The sequence below is a fragment of the Fukomys damarensis genome, unplaced genomic scaffold, assembly GCF_012274545.1.
Source record: "Fukomys damarensis isolate Sample0158 unplaced genomic scaffold, DMR_v1.0_HiC HiC_scaffold_12, whole genome shotgun sequence".
NCBI lineage: Eukaryota > Metazoa > Chordata > Mammalia > Rodentia > Bathyergidae > Fukomys > Fukomys damarensis.
Window position 1 is genome coordinate 35766829 of NW_022900924.1, and position 23145 is coordinate 35789973.

The 23145-nt window shown below is 33.6% G+C and overlaps 1 protein-coding gene across 3 annotated transcripts in view; it reads left to right on the top strand.

Moving 5' to 3' along the window:
- Naaladl2 (N-acetylated alpha-linked acidic dipeptidase like 2) overlaps positions 1-23145 on the top strand; it is an 853454-nt gene that overhangs the window by 68103 nt on the left and 762206 nt on the right. For 2 of the 3 annotated variants that reach the window (XM_010632422.2, XM_010632426.2), the window contains exon 2: positions 14342-14504. The exons of the other annotated variant lie outside the window; for it this stretch is intronic. In XM_010632422.2, coding sequence (XP_010630724.1) covers positions 14432-14504 — 73 coding nt within the window. In that variant the 5' untranslated portion in view covers positions 14342-14431. The remainder of the gene's footprint in view (positions 1-14341; positions 14505-23145) is intronic. 3 annotated transcript variants of the gene reach the window in all.

The following is a 23145-nucleotide window of genomic DNA, read 5'->3' on the forward strand; positions in this document are numbered from 1 at the left end:
TATACACATTAACACACATGCATACATAAACACATATACTGCTATGTATACATATATGTCCTGCTGTCATTCATCTCTTAATTTTTAAATATTTATTCAGGGCTTTGTCTAATACAAAATATATTTTATTATGGTAAATTAATTGCCATTTTAGTGATGAGCATTCAATTTTCCTATATACATCTATGTAATATGCAATGTAATTATAAATGCTAGTTTTTCATTTTATACAATTATATTTATTTAAATTGTTAACATTTTTGATATTTCATACTTGACATACTATTAATTTTTGCTAGCTAAGCCATCAATTTAATTTACTTCTTTTAAAAACCAAATACTTATTATTTAGAATTTCCTAAGATGTCTTTGGAGTTTGCTGGCTCATAAGCATTGTCATGGATGTCTACGTAGAATTCCAAATTTTTTATGAACTTGAAATTTATCATTTATCACTGAGAATGGCATTCTATAACACTTATCTCTTCAGTTACTGTTACAATTACTATAAAATATAATCATCCCCAAACTGAATGCCTTAAGACTGTAAAAATAAGTTTATATTTGTTCATGGTTTCTGTTGGCTAGGAGTTTAGAATGAAAAGAGTGAAGATGGCTTTTCTTTCTTCTGCGAATTCGCGGCCTCCAGGGCTAGACTTGATGGCTGTGCTGTCTCAGCGGTGAAAAACTGAAAACCTCTATAGGCATCTGCACGTGTTTGTGTGTTCAATGATGTTTGCTTTAGGTTCAGCTCTCACCTGTGTTTTCTATTCTAATACTTACTGCTTACTTTTCAGAGCTACAGCAAAATACCGTAGACTAACTGACTTATAATAGAAATCATTTCTCACAATTCTGTGTGCTGGAAAGTCTAAGATTGAGGTGAGGACCAACTTCTTCAGAGACAGCTGTCTTCTTGCTATAATCTCACATTGCAGAACGAGGGCATCTCTCGAGGACTGATTAAAAGTGTGATAATTCTATTTACTAGGGCTCCATTTTCATAACCTATCACTTCTGAAAATCTCCACATTCTAATACTAGCACCTTGAGCATAAAGGTTTTAAAATATGAATTTTGGCGGGACAGATTTTCAAGCCAAAGCACTTAACTTGTGGCATTTTAATAGGGGCCTTTTTCACATTGTTACAGCTACAGATGTCCCCAGAGACCCGTTTGGGAGCTGTACTGATGATTATGGTCTAGCCTCAGCAGTCCTATAATGTCCTTTCTGCCATGGTTATAAACCTGACCAATTTCAAAGTCTAAGGTGATTCCACTTCTTAACGAGTGGAATGTCAAAGTCACATTTTAAGAAAACCATGTCGATTCATTGCAGCCAACATCACAAAGTAAAATCTGTACTGGTATAAAAAGAGCAAAGTTTATAATCAGCCATGATGGCTCTAACTGTATTTTGCACTTTGTTAATTTAAAATTCCACCTATAACCTAAGATTATGGAGCAGGATCAAGCGCTCAAGAACCATACTATCAACATAGAACACCATTGTCCTTTATAATGGAAGCTTAGTGTGATCTCATAGTTCATTATAGACAAATCATCAGGGCTCTGTTCCTTTAGGATTTTGCCAAAAATAAACAAACAAACAAAACAGTTACCCAGGACTACAGTAGCTAAACTCCCAGTAGAAGATTATGCTTTCAATGTTATCTTAGAGTTGGGAAAATGACATTACCAGTTGACACTAAATAATAGCATGTAATAGAATCAGAATTTTCATGTACTCCTCCTGGTGCACTGGTTTTTGGTAGGAGTGCTCAGACTGTTATGGATTATTTGAATCAGGATCATGGAGAACAAGGGTCAGCAACCTATAGTTACTGAAAGTAGGTCAAAAACACCCTAGGATCTAGTTTCCTATGGCCAAGTTTGCCAAGAACTTTATTTTTAAAGATTTATAAAAATCCAACAGAATCACAAAAAAAACAAAAGAAAAATATTTGACAAAGACAACCAAAGCTTAAAATATTTACTCCCTAGCCCTCTACAGAGAAAATTTAATGGGTCCACAGATCTTCCATACTTGATAAAAATGTAGATGCCTCAGTTTGACGATAGACCTAATTGATGTGAATAAGAAAAGGAGTAGATTTTGAGAAGCTTCATCTCTGCAAAGTCCCTCAAAGATGTTTTCATCACTGCCTGCCTCTCAAGTGCAAGGTCCTGAGTTTGTTCCCCAGTACCAAAAAAAAAAGTTTTTCATGTCATGTCTCATAGATTTGGAGAAGCACAAAATTTGATTGTTCACTCAGGCTTGTAAATAGTCTTGATTTGACCGATTTAACCAATAAATGCATTTTTCATATTATGTATCACTGTGTAATATACATACATCATTTTGTTCATCACAGGAGATTTTGTTTTATCATAGTCAAGAAATACTGAATTTAAAACTATGTGGGCACTCTTGACAATTAAAATTGTTTTTATATTTGGGCTTTGATTATTTTTAACATTTTCTTGAGGTATGTGTAGCATTTTAAAGGGGCACTTTTAGGTACTATTTAAGTTAACAGCAATTTTAGGAACTAATGCCTTACACAATAAGATTGTGTGCAACTTTGCCAGAAATTCATCTTTATTTTTAACATATTTTATTGATAAAATTTAGGTAGACAATACAGTTATATTCATCATTGGGTTCTTGTACCTTTACATGATGTATCTTAGTTCTTATTTTCCCCAATTCCCCTAGCCTCTCTTCCCCCAAGAAATTTATTTTTATGTTTTCAAAAATTTGAAACAAATACTACTATGTCCATAATATGAACATACTTAGTAGTCATTAAGTGGTATTATAGAAAAATAATAAAATGAAAGGTTGGTCATGGTAACAGTAAATTTTATGTAGGTAATAAAACAATAAGTATTACGATTCCATGTGTCGAGTAGCTGTGTGCATTTGTATAACTATAATATCTCTCTTTGGTCTATATATCTGTCTGCATGTTTAGTGAATCTATATTCTTCTTAACCTGTTTATTTAGATAAAGGATACAAGGATAGAGAAAATACTATCAAGAGAAAAGAAAGATATCAATGAACTAGTAGTAAATTTGACAATTTGTATTTTTCATTTTCCTACATTTTTAATGAGTGGAAAGAATTTTATATATAAAATCATGAAATATCCCTCAGCATATCACTTCCTGAACTGAGGACCTATAGAAACTCTACTTAGTGACATGAATGGAGTATTTTCATGAGTTCAGGGATGACTGGTTTTTAGGAGGGAGGACAAAAACACTAACTTTTCCAGGTAGAATAGCAAACTAATGTTAACCCTTATAAATGCTATAGTAAGACTCAACCAGAAAGCTCATACTATGGAGCAATATATCCACAGGTGTGACCCAATTGAGTCAACAGAACACATACAAACACAGAAAAACAGCACTATAGGGAAAAGTGTTTAGATGTATACTTGCAAGGGTGTGGGCAGGGGTTATGCTTGAAAGAATACTTCATGCTGACACTGATAAAGTATATGTGTTCTTTTATTCCTCTAGTCCTTCTAAAATTGATTGTGCTTGGTAAAATGATACATCTTTAGAGGAAGTTAATACAAGTTGCATCTCAGAGCCAGGGATTTAGCTCGGTATTTGTGCTGCCTGCCTCGCAAGCGCAAGAACCCAAGTTCAATCCCTAGTACAAAAAAAAAAAAAGCACCCTAGTAGCTTTTATTTTCTTTTTACTTATTAAAGTAAGTATGCCTTCAATTTCAAATGCTGTAATCAAATCAATATAAACCTTTGTTGCATAACTCTTACCTCAAAACATTTAGTAAAATAATTAAAATATTTTATGTAAATATTTGTGAGATGATTTTTTAATTTTTCTACTATTATACCCCCTTTATTACTGGCATAGAATTTCCTTCCTTTAAATGATTAGTGATGTCCCATGTCATTCAGGATCAATCATAATTTTTGCTCTTATTCTCTAAATTGAGCTTTATATTACAGGCATGCAGTTCTCTCTCTCTCTCTCTCTCTCTCTCTCTCTCATCTCAGGCATTTTAATTCTCCTATGCACAGGAATATGCTTTTTCTCTTCAAAGGCTTTTCACCACATAATTCCTTTAGTAAACTCATACTCTGCCTGGGCCAAAAAACGAACACTACCATAAACTTTTCCTTTACTGGAGCTTCTAGATACTGCTTTTGGATACTGCCACTCATTCTCCAGATTCTATTTTGTGGCCACTATTGTAATTTATTTGTCTTTCTTAAATAGCACTAAGCACATTGCATTGGACTAATTTTTTATACACACTTCAAGTAGATGCCTGTCTTACATTTGAATCTTTAGCACACTCAGCAGGTAGTAAAGTAGCTACTGTAGTAGATGTTCATCTCACAAATAAATCAGTATTTCCCATTATAACTCTTATAACATGAAAGTTCTGACTGAATCCTCAATCCTCAGACTCCAGCTCAAATCAATTGCTGCTTTCCTTCATTTTCCATAGGAATTGCATGTGGCAGCAATTTCTCTATCATGTCAGAGATACTTGAATAAAAAATAAAGCAGTGTAAGGGTGTTTGAATTTGGTGTTGCCCATAAACTGCAACACTTTGGTACTGAACTACATGAGCCCTTCCCTCTATCGGGTGAAGAAGGCAGACACGCACAGATAATAAAGAGGAATACTTGCCTGAAAATGGTAATAAAGTAATGGAAGACAATTCAGAAGTTTGCTGAGGTGGTTGTATTTGCGCTGTACTTAATTCAACCTTATAGAGTGGAGCCTATGATGTTGCCTTTAAAAGAGATTCACACTCTGAACCGAAGATTTTTATCTACATATGGGAATAAAGAACCTTGCATAATATCCCTTGTGGGCAGTGAGTGGGGAGACCTTATCATTGACTGATTGGTACTGTTCAAGTTCATGTCTATGGCTGGACCACCCTGAACACACCCAATGTCATCTGCTCAAGTTTATGCCTTTCTCTTTCACTCTCATGAATGAGGATGTTAAATTTTAAAACATATCACATATGAGCCAATTTATTAAGGAAGATTAATAGTAAAAAAAAAATAATTGTAGGAGGTAATATTCATTGAGTTTGTTAAAGATATTTTTATACTTGATTCCCTCAATAGCTATGTGGAAATCACTATTGTTATAATTATCCCAGTTTTACAGAAAAGGATATCGAGGCTTACAAATGTCCACCAATATGCTGAAATCATATGATTAATAAATGTAAAGGGTGAGATTAAGTGAGGTCTGATTTCAAAAGTTACAACCACAACTCTTAGACTATACTGCTTCCTGGAGAACCAATTTATTGAGGTGCAGAAGTGTGAGAAGATCCAGGTCATAAACAGACATGCCTGTTTATCATTCTTCTTTCTTTCCTCCTCTTCTCTCTCCCCTGCCCATTTCTCTTTTTCTCTTGTGCCGCACTTTGTCTGCTTCAGTAAATCTTTATTGAATATTTCCCACGTGACAGACATGGTCTTAGGTGGCAGGAGTACACCAACAAACAACACAAGGACTTGCGCTTATTTATTCTTATAGCCTTCACGTAAGTTTCAGGAGTGAGTTAGTTTATACTGTATTTTCAACATTGTCTTTTGCAGATATTTTGATGAAAGTCAATGCTATCTCCTATGTGTAATAGAAAAGACAAAAAAGCAAGTTTGGCTCGATAAGTAAAGTAGATGCAGGCCTGACATACATTACAAAGTTGGTAAATAATGTTCATTCACCTGAACTTTGGCATTGGATATTCTTTTAATACAGGAAACATTTGTCACGTTTTCCATGTGCCAGTCTGGTAGACTTTCTCCCTGAGCAGTCTACCTCATCCACCTAAAAACAGTAAGAAATGTGCATCTGTATCCCATATTCTATTATTTCTAAGTGGAATTAATTATTTTCTAATTACTTGTTCAGCGTTTCCTTGATCAATACCAAACCCACAAAGCAGCACACACAAAGCACTTACTTTGTCCTTAGTGGCTAGGCTTCAAGAAAAAAATTGTAAAGCTAAATTTTTAATAAATCTTTTACTCTTTTATAATCTTGTTTGTAAAAAAATCTATGAAATTAATTTTAATGTCACCATTCTTAGGAGTCTTTTTAGCTGTGGTCTTGGCATATTCTACCAAGTTCTGATACCATTAACAATGGTCCATTTGGCAAAGTCTTATTTGCAAGGTTCCTTTTAGTATAGCACACCTAATGCTGGGCACCAAGATCACTGTACTAATCAGGCAAATCAAGAACTTATGATACAAATAAATAAGCTCTCTGGAGAATGTAAACTAAGTCTGACGTGAAATGTTTGGGGTATTCTAACAACCAAAAAATTAGTTTTTTCTGCCCCCTCTTTTTTAAAGCCATTTCGGAAATGTTTTGCAAATATAACTTGAATGAAACTTTCTGTAGCTTCATTAAAGCTTAAATTTGCATAAACATTAATTCATTAAGTGAAGATTGTACTGCATTTAGGGTACATTATATTGTGATTGACTGAAACTCCATTTTATAGATTGACAGTGAAATTTAGATGTGTTTAGATAATAGTAGTAAATAGCTGGCGACCATAAAAAGAATAAACATGTTGAGACAGGAAAGCCAGTTGGATAACTTTTTGGCTAAATTCAGCAAAGAGAATATATTGAATGTATCTATAGTCAAGCTATATGCTGATGTGTTTGTTCTTTTAGTCCAATGGGATATAATTTAGTATACTTGGTAAATATTCCTCTGCATGAAATGTGTTATATCCAATAAAAAAGTAGAAAATATTAAAATGATATAAAATGGAGAATAACTTAGTAAAATGGAAATGGAAAAGTTTGGTGACCTGAGTAACCTGTTGCTACTCCTCTGCCTTTTGTGTCTATACTGGCTTAAAAGACATGGTAAGAGAAGTTCATAAAACATCTACAAATATAATAATTAAAGGTTTTGTAATTTAAGAGTTGAGGTATGTGTCTTCTGGATAATTCATTAAATTTGCAAATTCAATTGTGCTTAGTGTAGATTTCTGAAAGGTCTATATCCACTAACAATAATATATTATTTATCTTTTTAAGGAAGCTTATTATAAATATACTTCATGAATCTAAATGTAATTCAAAGTGAAAGTGGGAGGGTAGGGGAAAGGGAACAAGGAAAAAGAAAAAAAAATTATGAGAAAATGAAAAAATGGAAATAAAGTGTTTGTAAATGGCGGGGTGTTGAAGGGAGGGCAGGGACAAGGGAAAAATGAGAACCAAGACCTGTCATGTGAAGGTACAGGATCCCAGTAATGAATGTAACTGTATTGTAGACCTAGATTGTACCAATAAACACAATAAAAAGAAAAATAAATAAATAAATAAATGTAATTCAAAGGGTAAAATTCATTGACTTTATAAAATGTAATTGGAAACTTTTTTCTTACGCCTAGAAAAGATTGACGTGGCTATTCAAGTAATGAAAATGGTAAAATGAAGAAAAATGGCTTCCATAGGCTATCAGCTAGGGCATTATATCTATTTATACATATCTTTTTCTAGAAATAAAAATGCATATCGTTCACTACACATTTAAAAAAATTGGCAAGTATACTGTATCCAGGGAGTTCTAAAAATTTCCACAGTTCCTTTAAAGACCATCTCTTTTGCATTCATTGCACCTTGACAGTCAGAAGAGACCTGCTGATTATCAGTCTTTTCTCATTCCTTCTCTCTCACCTCCAGGCAACAAGAGCAGGCACAACACTAAGAGTCAGAAGCGGGTAAAAAGAATGGAAGGGACATGAACAGATTAAACTCCTCTTTGTCGCTACTGTCTCCTGGGCCTAGGCCTGGATGAGGAAAAAGAGAGGGGCTTTTTATTGTTTTTATTTTATTGCTTTTTTAATTGAGATTCTTGTTTCTATTTTAATTAGAGTAGACTTTCTAACACGTAGAAAGAGAATTTAGGTTGGATTATACCTAACATAGCGTCTGGAGGTTATAAAAGGAAAACCCCAAAATCTAAATATTTTCAAATGTTGATCCTATCCCAAGAAAGGGTGCATTGAACTTGTAATTGTTGGGACTCTCATCCATTTTTAGGAGTGTATTGGAATGATTAAATGAATATAGCATATTAACTTTAAGACATGACAGATTAATAGTTTCATTTTACTGACTGTTTTCAAGAGACTAGAGAAGTTCAAAGAACTTAATAAAGCAGGCTTTGAGAATCAGTGTGTCTAAATTAGATCAAAGGGGAAAATTAGCAAAATAGGAGGGCCGGTACTTTGTTTCTGTTCAATGAGTTCATGCCTATGCTTGTAAACTCTGCATTAACCTTGGTAAACTACCATCTGAGTATCCTCATTGCCAATGTAGTCTGCTAACGTAGTGTCTTTGGGGGTTTTTCTCCATCTTTCAAAGATGAAAAAGACCTCCGCATCCTATGTATGCATCCTTCATATAAACTTTCCCCATAGCACAGCCTGTCATCCTCCCCAGATGGAATTCACTGCTTGGGTTTTGTTTCAACATTGAACGCAATTCAGACTTCTTTGGAGTCTATTTATTTGCTTTATGACAACTACTTACTTATAAATCTGTTTTCATCTAATCTCTGTGAATTTAAGTTCATACTTCTATTTTTATTCCTATAATTTAGTGACTGCTTAGAATACACTACATGTTCAATAGCTATTTACCAAAGAAATTAATATATTCAAAATGTGCCTTTATTTCCAAATGGGGGACCATGTTATAGGTGTCTGATGATATTGCCCAGAGATTCTAATATATGTTATATGACCACATTTTATTAATTCTTCAGAACTTAAATACTCTATTTATTAGTTATTGAAATTTAAATGGGAAAATTCAATTATTGATTATGTATGCAGACCAAATAACTTATCTTCCAGTTTCCTTTTCATTAGGAAACCTTTTATTAGAAACAAATGGTAACACGGTAATACTATGTAGTTGAAATAATAAAACTGTTTCATACGCATATTTCTTTTGTTCCTAGTTTTCTTTTATTCTTCCTACTTTATGAATAAGGTAACATATTTATTGAAACTGGGATATATTTTGATTCTTGATGAGTTTCTTCAATATTTAGGCCGCTTATATTCAGTCAGTGTGAAGTTGGTAACGGCTATCTTGTACCATCATAGTAAATATAATTATATCAGTTGTTGCTTGTAGATAATGTAATTGCTCATATTCAGTTTGTTTTATGAGGTATTTATAAGCACTTTAGCAGTGTAATCAATTGTTTATATAATAACTATCTTTCAAAAGCTAATTATTTCCAAAAACGTCAGTCTGTTCTCTTGAAGTATATTACAGACTCTCCTTGAATTGGGATTTGATGCTAGAACAAAAATCTAATTCCAGAAACTGTGACATGAATTTGGTGGACTTTTGCTTTTGGAGCAACTGTGGCACAGTTTCATAAAAACTGTTTTATCATAATGTACTTAGTGAAATTAGAATATTGCAAGATTTAGTTTGTGGAAACCAGGCCAATTTCCAATTGCTTTTGCAGTAGCATATGTGTTTGTTCAGCACTGTTAGTGACTCAGCTGGCTTGATGTTACTGGTAAATTGTTTGATAGCTATTCACAGGGTCAGTAGGATCATAAACTATCTGAAAATAGGCATTGTAAATACCTTAAAATTGAATAAAGGTAGATCCTACTCTTAAAGCTTGTTGTTTTGTATGCAAAGCAGATTCTCTTGTGCCATTATGCTGCCTGCTGTGCATAGACCCTAGAAATAAGCAACTGGCAATTGATCTAAGGAATTGTATCCCAGAGGGGCATTACTGTGGCAATTCCCCAAACTTTAACAGGATTGCTGGGCATGATGCATTGCAGAATCTCTCTGCCAGATGATTCATTGAGGCCACTGTCAAAGATCCCAAGGGGTGCCATGTGATTATGTTCATTAAATGATGATCTGGGAAAGCAAAGACATTGAAAGAGGAGTTTAGCATGTTTTTCTGGAAGCATGTCTGTTGCATGGTAAGTGGTAATTCATAATTTCCAGGCAAAGAGAGGTTGCATAAGCTTTGAGAGTGAGAGTTCTACATTTCAGTAATCTCATGCCCACTGCCTACGGTCCAAATGAATTAACTGCATCCAGCATTTCAGCATTCATATTCTACATAGATTATTTTCTTTACTTGTGTGTTGATATTCATTGTATTTGACAGATTTGTCTGTATTTTGCATACAATTGTTTTCTTTAACTTTTATCAGTATACGTTTGTGGTACATAATAATTCCATTCTTCTTGGAGAATACATCTTATGTTGAACATTTCTGCTCCTGCTGTCCCTTGCCTTCTCCTCTCACTCCTTCCTCAGGTTCCCTTCTCATCACCACAAGTCAATTTTCCAGTTTCCTACAATCTCTTTTTTTTTTTTTTAATTTGCTCTTTAAATGATTTAGTGTTTTTCATATAAGAGAAACCATACCATATTTATCCTTCTGTGTCAGATTTATTTCACTTAGTGTTATGGTCTCCAGATCCATCCATTTTCCTACAAGTGACTCCAATTTATCCTTCCTCATGGATTAATAGTATTCCAAATAATATATATTCAAATGGTCACATTTTCTTTAACCATTCATCTGTTGATGAGTATATAGGCCATTTCCATAATTTAGCTATTGTGAATTGTGCTGCTGTAAAATGTTTATTCTTGTATACCTAGAAGATATATATCTTGGACAAATGGAGTTTCTATTCTGTTTTTTTTTTTTTGTGTGTGTGTGTGTGTGTGTGTGTGTGTGTGTGTTTTTTGTTTTGTTTTTGGTACCAGGGATTGAATTTAGGACCTTGTGTTTGTGAGGCAGGTGGCGGAACCACTGAGCTATCCCTGGCCCTATTTTCAGTTTTTTGAAGAATCTCCATACTGATTTTCAGAGTGGTTGTAATAGTTTACATTCCTACTAGCAATGTAGAAGTGTTCTCTTTTTCCCCACAACCTCACCAGTATTTATTGTTTTTTGAGACCTTGATGATCAACATTCTGACTGGAGTAAGATGGAATCTCAGTGTTATTTTATTTGTATTTCTTTAATTGCCAAAGAAGCTGAACATTCTTTCATGTATTTATTCACAATTTGTACATTTTTTGAGAAGTGTCTGTTCATTTTAACTGGTCTTTTTTGATTGGGTTTTTTATGTGGAGAGATCTAATTTTGGGGTTACTCATTGAATTAAATATTACTCCTCTCTGAAGAGTAGTATGAAAAATAACACTCTTTAGGTTGTCTTATTGTTTGTTTTACTGTGCATAGCAGTTTTAAGTTGATTACTGTCCCTCAAAGCACTTACTCAATGTATAGTTTCCTGGCCACTCACAAATATGTTTTAGTCTGACTTATTGTGATGGGTTTTGGGTAGTGCAGTGCAACACCATATAAGGAAGACTTTGTGGTTAATGTTTTAGAGTGGCTGGAGCTGTGTCCACAAGGTCTTTTATATATGAAATGATTTGGATACTATCAAGCAATAAGTGATAAAGCCTGATTCTGCGTTAAGTGTATTGTTGGTTTTTGGTATGCTACTCTGTGATTCCAGTTATCACAATTCTCACCTATAGAGTTACAGGTTACAATATTGAGTCTCTTCCAGTTCTATTCTTCTGTAATTTAGAATTAGCATACATAAATAGCACCATAATTGGTGAGCAATTCTGACTCTTCCTGTTTTTAAAGAACACAGCAATACTAGAGTTTTCTTGCATTAAACATGGCCATTTGATTGAACTCTAATAGCGAATCTTAAAAATTCAACCAAGCATACTAAATTTGAACAAAATATGAATGAAAAGCAATTAAAATTTGAGTATTTATCTATTCTAAATTATTACCCAAAGTAATAATTTGAGACTAATAATAAAAAGGTATTAATAGAAATCATTCTATGTTACTTGTCCATCTAGATATCAGTAATATTTGTGATATAACATTGTAGTTAGTGAACAGATAGAAATTTTAGGAAAATAATCTTCAGTGGTATTGAATTAAATACTATTTCATTATAAGTTTACCTTTTATAAAATATTTGATAGATTTACTTAAAGTACTCATAGTTTCAGGTATTATAAATACTTCCCATAACCTGGAAGGTAGACTTCTCCTTTAAAATAATAAAGTCCCATATTCTAGTTTTTTACATGTTTCCTTCTTATAAGTATGCATTTTAATTAATTTAGCTGTGCATTTTTTGTATCAGTAAACTATCAGGCAAAATTTAACATAAATTAATTGAAATTCTTATTAATTGTATATAGTGTTTATTTTATGATGTATTAAGATATAGTGACAGTTGGCAGGTCCAATAATGCCTACAGTGAATAGCAATAGATAGATTAAAATTTATTTACTAATTTACCAAGAGAAGAAATCTGGAGACTATAAAAGTGAATATGCAATGAATATTTTCAGAAGATGTTTAAGATGAGCCTAATATAGGAAAATAAAATTTTCAAGAAAAGTAAAGAAATTTTGAAAATTATCTTCTATTATAAAAAATGAAAGATCTTTTGAATAGAAACTTAACAAATATTATTTCTATAGGAAAAAAATCAGAAAAGAATCTCTAGAATTTTAAAAATATTGTTGCTTAGAAAGAAATCTTAAATTTTAAGAGAGCCTTGAAAATGATTGCCACCTTGATTAAAAGTTTTGAATTAAATGGGTAAGAAATATATTTTTCCTCTTTATTTTTTTTTAACAGAAAGGGCAAGGGAAACTGGTAGAAACATTGGATAATTGGATGTAAAAAGGATAGCATAGATTTTGTTGTACTGGTACTATAGTATCTTCCACTAAGGAAATTGAGGGACATAGAGATTATATACATGATTGGGTCCCATTATTATTGGCAGTAGTGAGATTATAATTCTGTGTGGTATTGGCCATTTGAGAATATGAGAAGATTATCTGCAAAGTTTACCCCAGCTCACACAGAATTTTAAGTGTATATCTAATGACAGTGTTTATTGTGCATACATAAAACATAGATAACATTTATTATGAGCCAGAAATAATTCTACATATTTTACAGATATTAACTCATATCATTCTCACATTAATACATTAATCCTGGAGTAGCCAGGCTTTCATTTGGCCTCACCAATTTTGACTTCTGATTTTCGTATTCTTGTGCAGTCCCCTGCAATAGCATAGCGAATTGGATGTGTGTGATGTAATATCACTTCAGACATTAGGTTATGAAAGACCATGAAACTTCTGTCTCTCTTTAATAAAATCCTTGATTATCATCTGTAGTTCTAATTTTACAAGTACTTCTCATAACCATATTAGAAGAAGAAAATCAAGTAGTCTTCTTTGCCATGTATTTCCTTCTCATAAATATATATTTTAAGTATACTCTCACCTTTTCTCTTTGACAACTGTTATATCGTGTACAGGTGGATGGAGGGGGCATTTGGTGAAGACGGTAGGCTTGTTGCTAACTTCCATGGGACTGAATTTAGAAGCAGATCCTAGGGCCACTCTCAAGCCTTTGGAGACAGCAGCCTTAGCCAATAGCTTGAATGAAACCTTGGGAGTTATTCTAACCCAAAACCACCCAGCCAAGCCCCTCAGATTCCTGCCTTGAATTTGTCACTCTTACTAGTGGTATTAAGAAAAAAAAGTTATTATCCCTTTTTGTTTAAGTCTAAAGTCTACAGTCTGTCTCAACTAGGAGGAAGTTTTACTATTGTAAATAATTTCAAATTGGGAAGTCTCACAAGTAGCATGGAAAAAAAATACTAGGTGGAAGAGAGTTGTGAGTATAAATCACTGGCAGGAAGAAGTTAAGGAAAGGTTAAGGAGTGTGATGCATTAGCTCAGAAGTGTGTTGAGGACAGACCCTCACCTCAGACAGATAATTGCTTCTGTCTGTTAAGCCAGGAGCTGAAACCTGTTTCCTTGGTTACAGGGAACTTAATGCTCAATAGTCAAAAGCAAAGTGATTTAAGGAATATTTGTTTCATAGCTGAGTGGGCTGAGAGAAAATAGCAGCTATCCTTGGACTGATGTTCTCGTTATATGACCTGGGTGATGTCAGGCTTAATTTACCTCACTTGAATCACTGATACCCAGCAACCTAGGATATTGGAAAGGTTGGTGTGTTGAATGAAAAAAATAGAGAATCAAAATTAATGAATAATAATTCATCATGAACATTTATAGAACTAATATAAATACTTTAGAGTTTATATTTAGTAATGTATCGGTGGTTTTAAAAAGCTGTTTTAAGAATGAATCAGTGACATTTGCGTGGAAAATATGAAATTTATAGCTGGCTTCAATGTTTACTTAAACAGATAAAGGAAAAATTTTCCAGCCACTAGGAAGAATTCTCATTGAATGAATGCGTTTTCTGTGTGTGGAAGACTGTATAGTATCTATACCGTATGAGATACACTGCATCTCCAGAAGTGTTTTCCAGCTTCCACATCACAGTTTGCCTGTACCTTTCAACCCCAGGTAAATAGCCCTTACCCTTTTGAATGGTATGATTATTGGTTTAATGACTGTCTCTGCCATGGTCTTGTTTACTAACAAGAATTAAGCATTATTTCCCTTTATATCACACTAGATGCATAGTGGTTGGAACGCGTTAAGAACTCAACAAAATGTTAGCCAATTGAAAAATATATTAAAGCATAGGGTTTGGAAAGGGCTGTGGTTCATAAGTTTTTATTTCGTGTATAGATGAGCAATGTTATTATTTGACAAGGTTGGAAGAAGTCTAAAATGGCAGGGAAGTATTATTTGAAAATAGTTTCCCAATTGCCTAAATGAAAGTAATCAGCTATTATATTTTATAGCATATAAACAATTTTAGAGTTCAAATGAACATAAATTATTTAAGCATGCATGTACCAAAACAATTTATTTCTTCATATAATTTACGTGTTACTAAATATTTTTTCAGAAAATAGTTTTTTTTGGCTCCACGGATCAAACTCAGGATCTTTCCCTTGCAAGGCAGGCACAGTGTTTCTGAACTAAATTCCTGGCCCCGAATATAGGTTTTTAGTGGGATTTTAAAAATTATTTACATTTTTACATGTTTGAAATGATTCCTTACATTCGTTCTTCACATATAAAAACTATCCATTTGTACAAATTTTTACTATACTTATTAAGAGTCTGACACTGTATTAAGTGCGTACTCCCTAGCACATAATACTCTGCATGAAACACTTCTATATCCATAGAGCTTAAATGTTAGTGGCAGAACAAATAAAATAAATGTATTTAGGTAATCAAGTGTTCTTATTTGGGCATCCTAAGTTTAAGAAGACTAATAGATATCCCATAACAATCTTTAGAATATCTATATATATATGCAGAACGCATGGAAGAGATCAGGGCTGTAGATTAAGACTTGGTCATAGAAAAATAATGATATATAAACACGCTAGTGTTAGGTAGAATCACCTATGTCAGCTGTGTAAACAGAGAGAAGAGCAGAGGACAGAATCATGGATTTCAATATTCAGAGGTCTAAAAGGGCAGAATAATCCATGAAAATACTATACGAGAGGATGATACCAAGAGGCTTAAGGGAAAAGTACATTTTGATAAGGGACCAGACATTTATATCCTGTGCTATGAGAGGTAGCGAAGACAAGGACGGAGAGCCTTGGGGTTTTACAAGATGACAGCCCTCGGTAAGTCATCTATTCTCACTGCTTCCTGTAACAATAGTAGTGATACGTATCTTAACAAAAAGCACACAAACACTTCTCAGGGCCAGACACAGTTCTGTGTATGTACCAGATATTAGGCAATTCAACGTAAGAAACAGTTTATTGAAGTGTTCATTGCAAAATCTAATTAGTCCTTAAATAATAGGAAGTGGTTGTATTACTTATGCATTATGGTAAGTTTTTTTTTTTTTTTTAAGCCAAAGCTTAGTGGTTTAAAAGCAGCAGACAACTATTATTTCATGACTCTTCTTAGACTAGGAATTCAAATATATTGCTTAGGTAGGTTTTAACTGAAGGTCTCTCATCAGGGGCAGTTAAAATATTGGGTGTGGCTGCATTCATTTAAAGGCTTACATAGGAGCCTTAAAGAACCCTTTGTAAAATGGCTCAGTCACAGGCCATTAGCTAAAGTTCTTAATTCTTCACTGGTTGTTGGTAGGAGGCCACAGTTTCATGTGCTTGGCCCTATTCACAGACCCCGTCTGAGCCTTGCGGGTTTTCCCACAGCACAAGCCAGAGGCCAGTGAGGAGAGACTGAGAAGCTTTTTCTGACCTGTGTTCAGAAGATACTTACTGTCACTTCTGCACTGTTTTATTCATTTAATGTGTGTCACAAAGGTGATTCCTATGGAAATTAGCCTTCACAGTTTGAAGTGAATATCACAGAATTTGTGAATGTACTTTAAGCCAGTATTTCAGTAGTAAAGAAATGAAATATCAAAATGTCTACAACTATTTTCAGAATTTCCTTCTGAAAAGAGTATCAAATAGATGAAAAGTTAACTGAAATGAGCTATGGAATTAATGGTATTGTTCTTTTTAAGGGCTATACTAAGGCGTATATTTAGATGAAAAGAATGGAGAAATAGACAGGTAGAGTGGGAAATGTTATGGTAGAAAGATGGGGGTAATTTCTAATCTATTTTTTTCTAGCAAGAACTGTTGAGTACAATAGTGGAGAATGAGGAGTAAGGAAGGTGATGCTAGGACTTTGAGGGGAGAGGAAATGAGAAATGTAGATTAGCTTGGAAAGTGGGGAAGTACATTTACTATAGAATTTATAGGAGGGTTGTCTGGCATTTGTGAGTGCTCCTTTGAGATTCATGATCATAAATATAAGTGAGTTTAGTCAGCACATCTGTGAGATTATGGCTATCTTAGGCTAGATCATTAGTTCCATGTGCCTGACTTATTATAATAGTTACCTAACTAGTCTTACCCCCAGATTTCCCTTGCTACTGCCACATCAATTTCCTTAAAACAGTCTTCTGTATAAATTAAGGTCTAGGCCAAAACTTTCATTATTTCACTTTGGTTTTAAAGGCCAAATCCTTAAGCCTGTCATCATTCAACTTTAGACACTAGTCATGGTAAAACATGAACTACTTTCTGTTGGGCAGCGACATGACCTATTTTGTACTTTTGAATGGTTATTGTGGCATTTGTCTGAAACTGTGCAAAACAAGAAAATACAAGATTCTGAGACTAGCAAGGAGACTATTCTAGTGAGATGTGCTGCTGACCTCAGTGCAAGCATTAGCAGTGGAAAGAGAGGTGATGGTGAGAGACAGTTAAAGCTCACATCTCCTTATTTACACGTAAGGGTAAAGTAATCAAGTATTTCAGGGTAAATAAATTTTTCACTTACCTGATTATTTAGATGGTAGTACATTTACTGAGAAAGAGAATAGAGTAGAAAAGGGAGAAACAGAATGAGGAGAAAAAGTACAGTTTATTTAATACATAATAATTAGTAACTAACTGTGGTGCCCTAAGCCTCAAATATTTTCTCTTATGCCACTGACCATCTTTTAATCTATGTCCAGTGATAAACTCCATTTTATTACCCAAGAGTCCTATTTCTTCTCTCTGTTAGCCACTGGCCATCCATTGTGCTCTCATCTTACATGTCATCAGAGGGGGGTTCCATTTTCTTTGCTTCTGATGTTACCTACTATCAAGACCCTTGTTCTTTTATTTTGGTGACACCTCTTGTATTTAAATGTTTGCCTGTTTCTGTGTACTCAATTAAGATAGAATCTCCTTGAATATGAAAATATTTTGCCACATGCATAATTAAGACCCCAGTCCTAGTGAAGAATCTGACACAAAGCAGTCCTTTAATAAATATGTTGTGAATTAATTTATGATCTGTGAGTCTATGGGCAAGACCAAAGAAATTACATTTGTGTATTTACATTTCTTGTAAATAAGATTCCTTAATACAATGAAAGAATATTGATAATAAGAGAATAAGTACAATTTTGAGATAGAACCCCAGTTTCAGGGCACAAAGGCCATTATAACAAAAGAATTTTGCCTCATTAAGAGCTTCTTGGGAAGCCCACAGGAATCTTATTCTTGGCAGCTTTTTGCTTGTGCTTGAGCACACATGTGGGGCCCCTGCATTCAAGCAGTGTACATCAAATACAGATTTGTTTCCATGGATGCTTAGCAGCAGCAGAAGATAGAAATAAGCTAGAGCAAAGCATAAGACACTAATATCATACTTTAGTCTTAATAAAAACAGAATTAAGAAAAAGTGTATTCTTGAAAAAGAAAAGAAAAATCACTCTTGTCACAGATCAAAACAGAAAGTCAGATATTGAGTTGATTAAACAAAAAACTTTAGATCTCTCTTTTCATCACTTCAAACTTTTTTGAAAAATAGTAATATTTAAATGAATAGGTAAGACATATCCCCAATGGTTAGTTCTAATAACTACAAAAATGAATAATTTCTTTTTTGAAAGAGATAGCTCTCAGATTACTTAAAAGCAGATAGAGAAAAATATGGTTGGTTTTATTATTCAGTTTCATACTGAAGCATTAACACAGCATAAAGCCAATCAGAAGACTATATTTTAATGTACTTAGAAGTAATTATTTCAAATAAATACATAAATGTGAAATATATAATCTATGTAAATCTATGTAAATGGATAGTTATAGTGAATTAGTGTATAACATTGCTGAGTAGATTGCTTAGAGTTTCATTAAATAAAAAAGACGAAAGACCAGGGTTAGCAAGAAAGAGCTCTTTTGCTCTATTTCAGTTGCTTTAGGTTGTTAATTTGGTCCAAGATGATCAATTTCTCATTAATCATCATAATTAGCAGTAGATTTACTGAGCATTAGTGTAATTTTCAATCATGCTAATAGTTGTGCAGTCCTCTGTTCATTAATATAAATGAGGTAAATTAGAACCATGACATTATAAAGAAGCAGCAGAAGCTGCAGGAATTTTCATGGATCCTCCCTAAATTCCATTAATTTAATTGTAATATGTTATTTCTTGATACTTATTTTTACTCTCTTTATTTTCCATTGCTAATAGTTCTTCAGATTGGTTAATGAGCATACTAACCTCTGAATTTAAGTGACTGCTATGGTATGCTCTAAGTCATACATACTTATCTTGTCTCATTATCTTTAACCCTTTCTCAAATGTTTGGTCAGTACCATTTATGGAGTAGTTACCCATGCAATTCGTAATTAGATATATCAGCCCAGTTCAAAAACAAGAGATGCACTCTGTCTTCTATGACATCAGATTCCAGACAATGTAGATTGCATTGATATAATTAAAAATGTGAGATAATGAAAAGATGGAAATAAAGTGTTTGTAGATGGGGAGGGGAGGAAGGGGTGAAGGAAGGGCAGGGGTAAGGGGAAAAATGAGAATCAAGACTTGTCATGTAGAGGTACAAGATCCCAGTAATGAATGTAACTGTTCTGTATACCTAAAATGTACCAATAAACACAATTAAAGCTGAAAAAACATATGAGCACAATTTCAAAATAAAAATTACTCTCTTCATTACACACTTAAAATTCTGATGTATAGTTGGCTGTGGAGGCACACACATGTAATCCCAGCACTCAAGAGGCTAAAACAGGAAGATCACCATGAGTTTGAGGCCAGTCTAGACTACCTAGTGAGTTCAAAGCCAGCCTAACTACACAGTGAGCCCCAAATAAATTCTCTTCTTCATGGTTTATATTTTTTAAAATCATTTCCACAAAAACTTTCCTGAAAACAATGACTGAATTACATTCCATTTTTCTTCATAGCACTTATCAAACTTCAAAGCCATACTCTATTTTTATGATTATTTATTTACTTTCTCTTCCTCCAGATTCCTCTGAATTATAAGCATACTGGGATGAGGAACTGCAACTATCATATTTTTTATTATATTGAAAATCCCAAAGCCAGGGATTTACCTCAGTGGCTCACTGCCTGCCTCACAAGCGCAAGGACCCAAGTTTGATCCCTGGTACCATAAAATAATCCAACAAGTATTTACAAAAGAGTGACCTGCTGCGCTTGTGATGCTTTTGCAAAAATTAAATCATGAATTTAATGGATCTTAGAATCTTGTTATCCTTTTTTTTTTTCCATAAAATAAAGTGTCTGATTTGGCCTTAGAAGTTTTATTCTGTTTAGTTGAGAGAAGTACTTATCTTCATTAGGAGAGTTTATTTTGCCAAATATGTTTATATAATGGAAAATAGTACATAAGATCTTAATGAGATAATTGACATTGTAAAATAGGAAGAAAAGGGCTAAAGGTGTAGGGAAAGTGGGAAGGGTAGGGATAAGGTAATATGGGAAAAGAAAAAAATATGAGGAAATGAAAAAATGGAAATAAAGTGCTTGTAAATGGGGAGGGAGTGAAGGGAGGGCAGGGACAAGGGGAAAAATGAGAACAAAGACCTGTCATGTAAAGGTACAAGATCCCAATAATGAATGCAACTGTACCGTATACCTAGAACGTACCAATGAACTCAGTTAAAAAAATAAAATGATAAAAATGAAAACCCATCAAATTGGGTAAAATAACTCTCTAGACCAGACTTATTGACTCCAGTTTTACTAGAACTGGAAATTTGCAGTAACCTGTCTTCTCATTCATTTGGAAGGGAGACAAAATTTTATCTTTCTTCTGTTAGGATTTTGTTTTCTTTTAATTTGGCTGGGTCTGAGAATTAAACTAATGTAAGAAAGTGTAACAGAAGAAATGCAAAGACATTAGTTTAGTATCAGTTTTATATGACAAGAGATGTTGCATAAGGAAATGGAGAGACACAAACACAGAATTCAGCTCTTAAATTCTAGATTGATCAAAGAAAAATAAACTATAAACATGCAACAGTACAAAGGGGTTTAGGCTAGGATAATTAATTGGGTGAGGTGGTCAGAAATACCGTATCACTATAACATATAGCTATCCCAGACTCAGTATCCCATCAGTGATGATAGAAATGTTACTTTTCTTTTCTGATATTGGTAGATTATATTTTCACTAGAGAATTTAATTTTCTGCTAGATTAAAACAGCATGATGGTCAGATTCATCTTTTTAAACATGCTGTTTTTCAAGTAATTCAAAATAATTAATATGCCATAGTAGCATATTTTGGGATGGGATATCGGCTATTACATCCATCCAGCAAACCGTTACTGCCTTTTCATTCTGGACGTTGACAGTGATATAGAGATGAACATGGCAAGCTCCTTGCTTAATAAATAAATAAATAAATAAATAAATAAATAAATAAATAAATAAAGTCTCGTTGAAGAAAATAATGAAAGTGTTTATGTAACTAGTCAATGGCAGAACTTGCATCTGAATTTATTCTAAAGGACCAAAATCTGTGCTTTTCCTACTAAAACACACAGCCATTTCAAAAGAGTTCAGACTTCATTACAAAACAATAACAATAATGTGGTCTAACAAAGATTAAATGTGCAAGTCATATGATTGGCTATGATGGTTAGAAAGTAAGGCATGATTTGGTAGTAGGAAGGTTGTGGAATGAGTGTGTGTGTGTGTGTGTGTGTGTGTGTGTGTGTGTGTGTGAGTGTGTGTAGAGAGAGAGAGAGAATACGAATGATTATGAATCAGGACAACAATTAGGAAGTCATCGCTTATCCTGACAAAAGGTAATAAGGCAGTAAAAAAGGTAGGAGGAGATGGATTATAGAGATGTTGAAAGGGAGAAATACAATAGGTTTCAGAGACATCAAGATTTAGGAGGCAGGAAAGATATGGGTGTGGGAAAGAGAGGTGTTAAATAAGATCTTCTCTTTGTGTACTGATACCTGTTGTATGATTTTGCTATTTATGGAAGTAAGGAATATAGGCTAAGAAACAGCTTGAGAAAATACAAAAATTCCCTGCTTCTATTTCCTTTTAGTGTTGTGGGGACAGATGGGTGGCCTCTCTTCTTTAATATGCCATAGACCTGTTTCTGCTGTTATTGTAGTGTTATTAGGCACTGCTACTGCTACTGCTTTTTCACACTTTCAATGTCTATTCCCAGCTGTACCCTGAAAAAGGTTGCTCTAGGTGCATTTCTTAGCAGTGCTCACAAAAAACCCGTGAGATAAATGTTCAACTTTATTGTATGCTGAGGGAACTGAACCATAGGGAGGCTTAGGTATTGCAAAATGACATTGCTAAATGTCAGAGTGGAGATGCTCCCTGCCTCCACTGACTGTTACTTCCCATGCCTTCCTTCACTCAGTTACAAACTTTTTGAGTTTGAAGCACCCACAGAATGTCCACATTTGACAATTTGTGAAGTGTGGATAATAATAATTGTCTAAATGCATATGAAAGTCTAAAACTGAGGTACTCGGACAAGTATAGAAAATTAGTTTTGAAAATGTTTCATTTTTTCATATTCAAAATTAATTAATTTCTAGAAAGTATTTGATTAAACTTTGGTTACTTAGTGGCTTGCAATATAATAAAATCTAGGCTAAAATGACCTTCAGAATGTTGTTTGCCTTCTATCGGATGCCTCCAATAGAGAAAAGATTATGATTGTTGACTTTTAAAAAGCTGAAGCCACAAATACATTTTAGAGTTTATTTAATAAAAGGGTTTATATGAAGAAACTGACATCTAGGCAAAAGTTGCAACTCTTGTAACAGCCTTTAAGTTGTACTGAGAACTATGTTATCTTTCATCATACACTATTTTAAAGTTGAGTAGCATCAGCACTTTTATTATGTTAATCATAAACTCTCTTGTTGGGTACAGTCCACACCACTCTTTATTTTCTCACTTGCAGACACTTTTCATTCCTTAATCTCCCCAGCACCTGTAGATCTGATGTTTGTGATACATAATCTAGAGATTTATTGAGTGTTTTAATTAATTCTACAGGGGGAAATAGAATCTGAGGTTCAAGATTTATTATCTTTCAGTCTGTTAAACCTACCATTAATTTTTTTCTTATGATGAAGAATGTATTAGTTTACAAGGAATGACATAAAGAAGCACCACAGACTTGGTAGCTTAAATAACAGAAATTTATTTTATTACAGTTCTGGAAGTCTGAGATCAAGATATTGGCTTTTTTTTTTTTTTTTTTTTTTTTTTTTTTTTTTTTTTT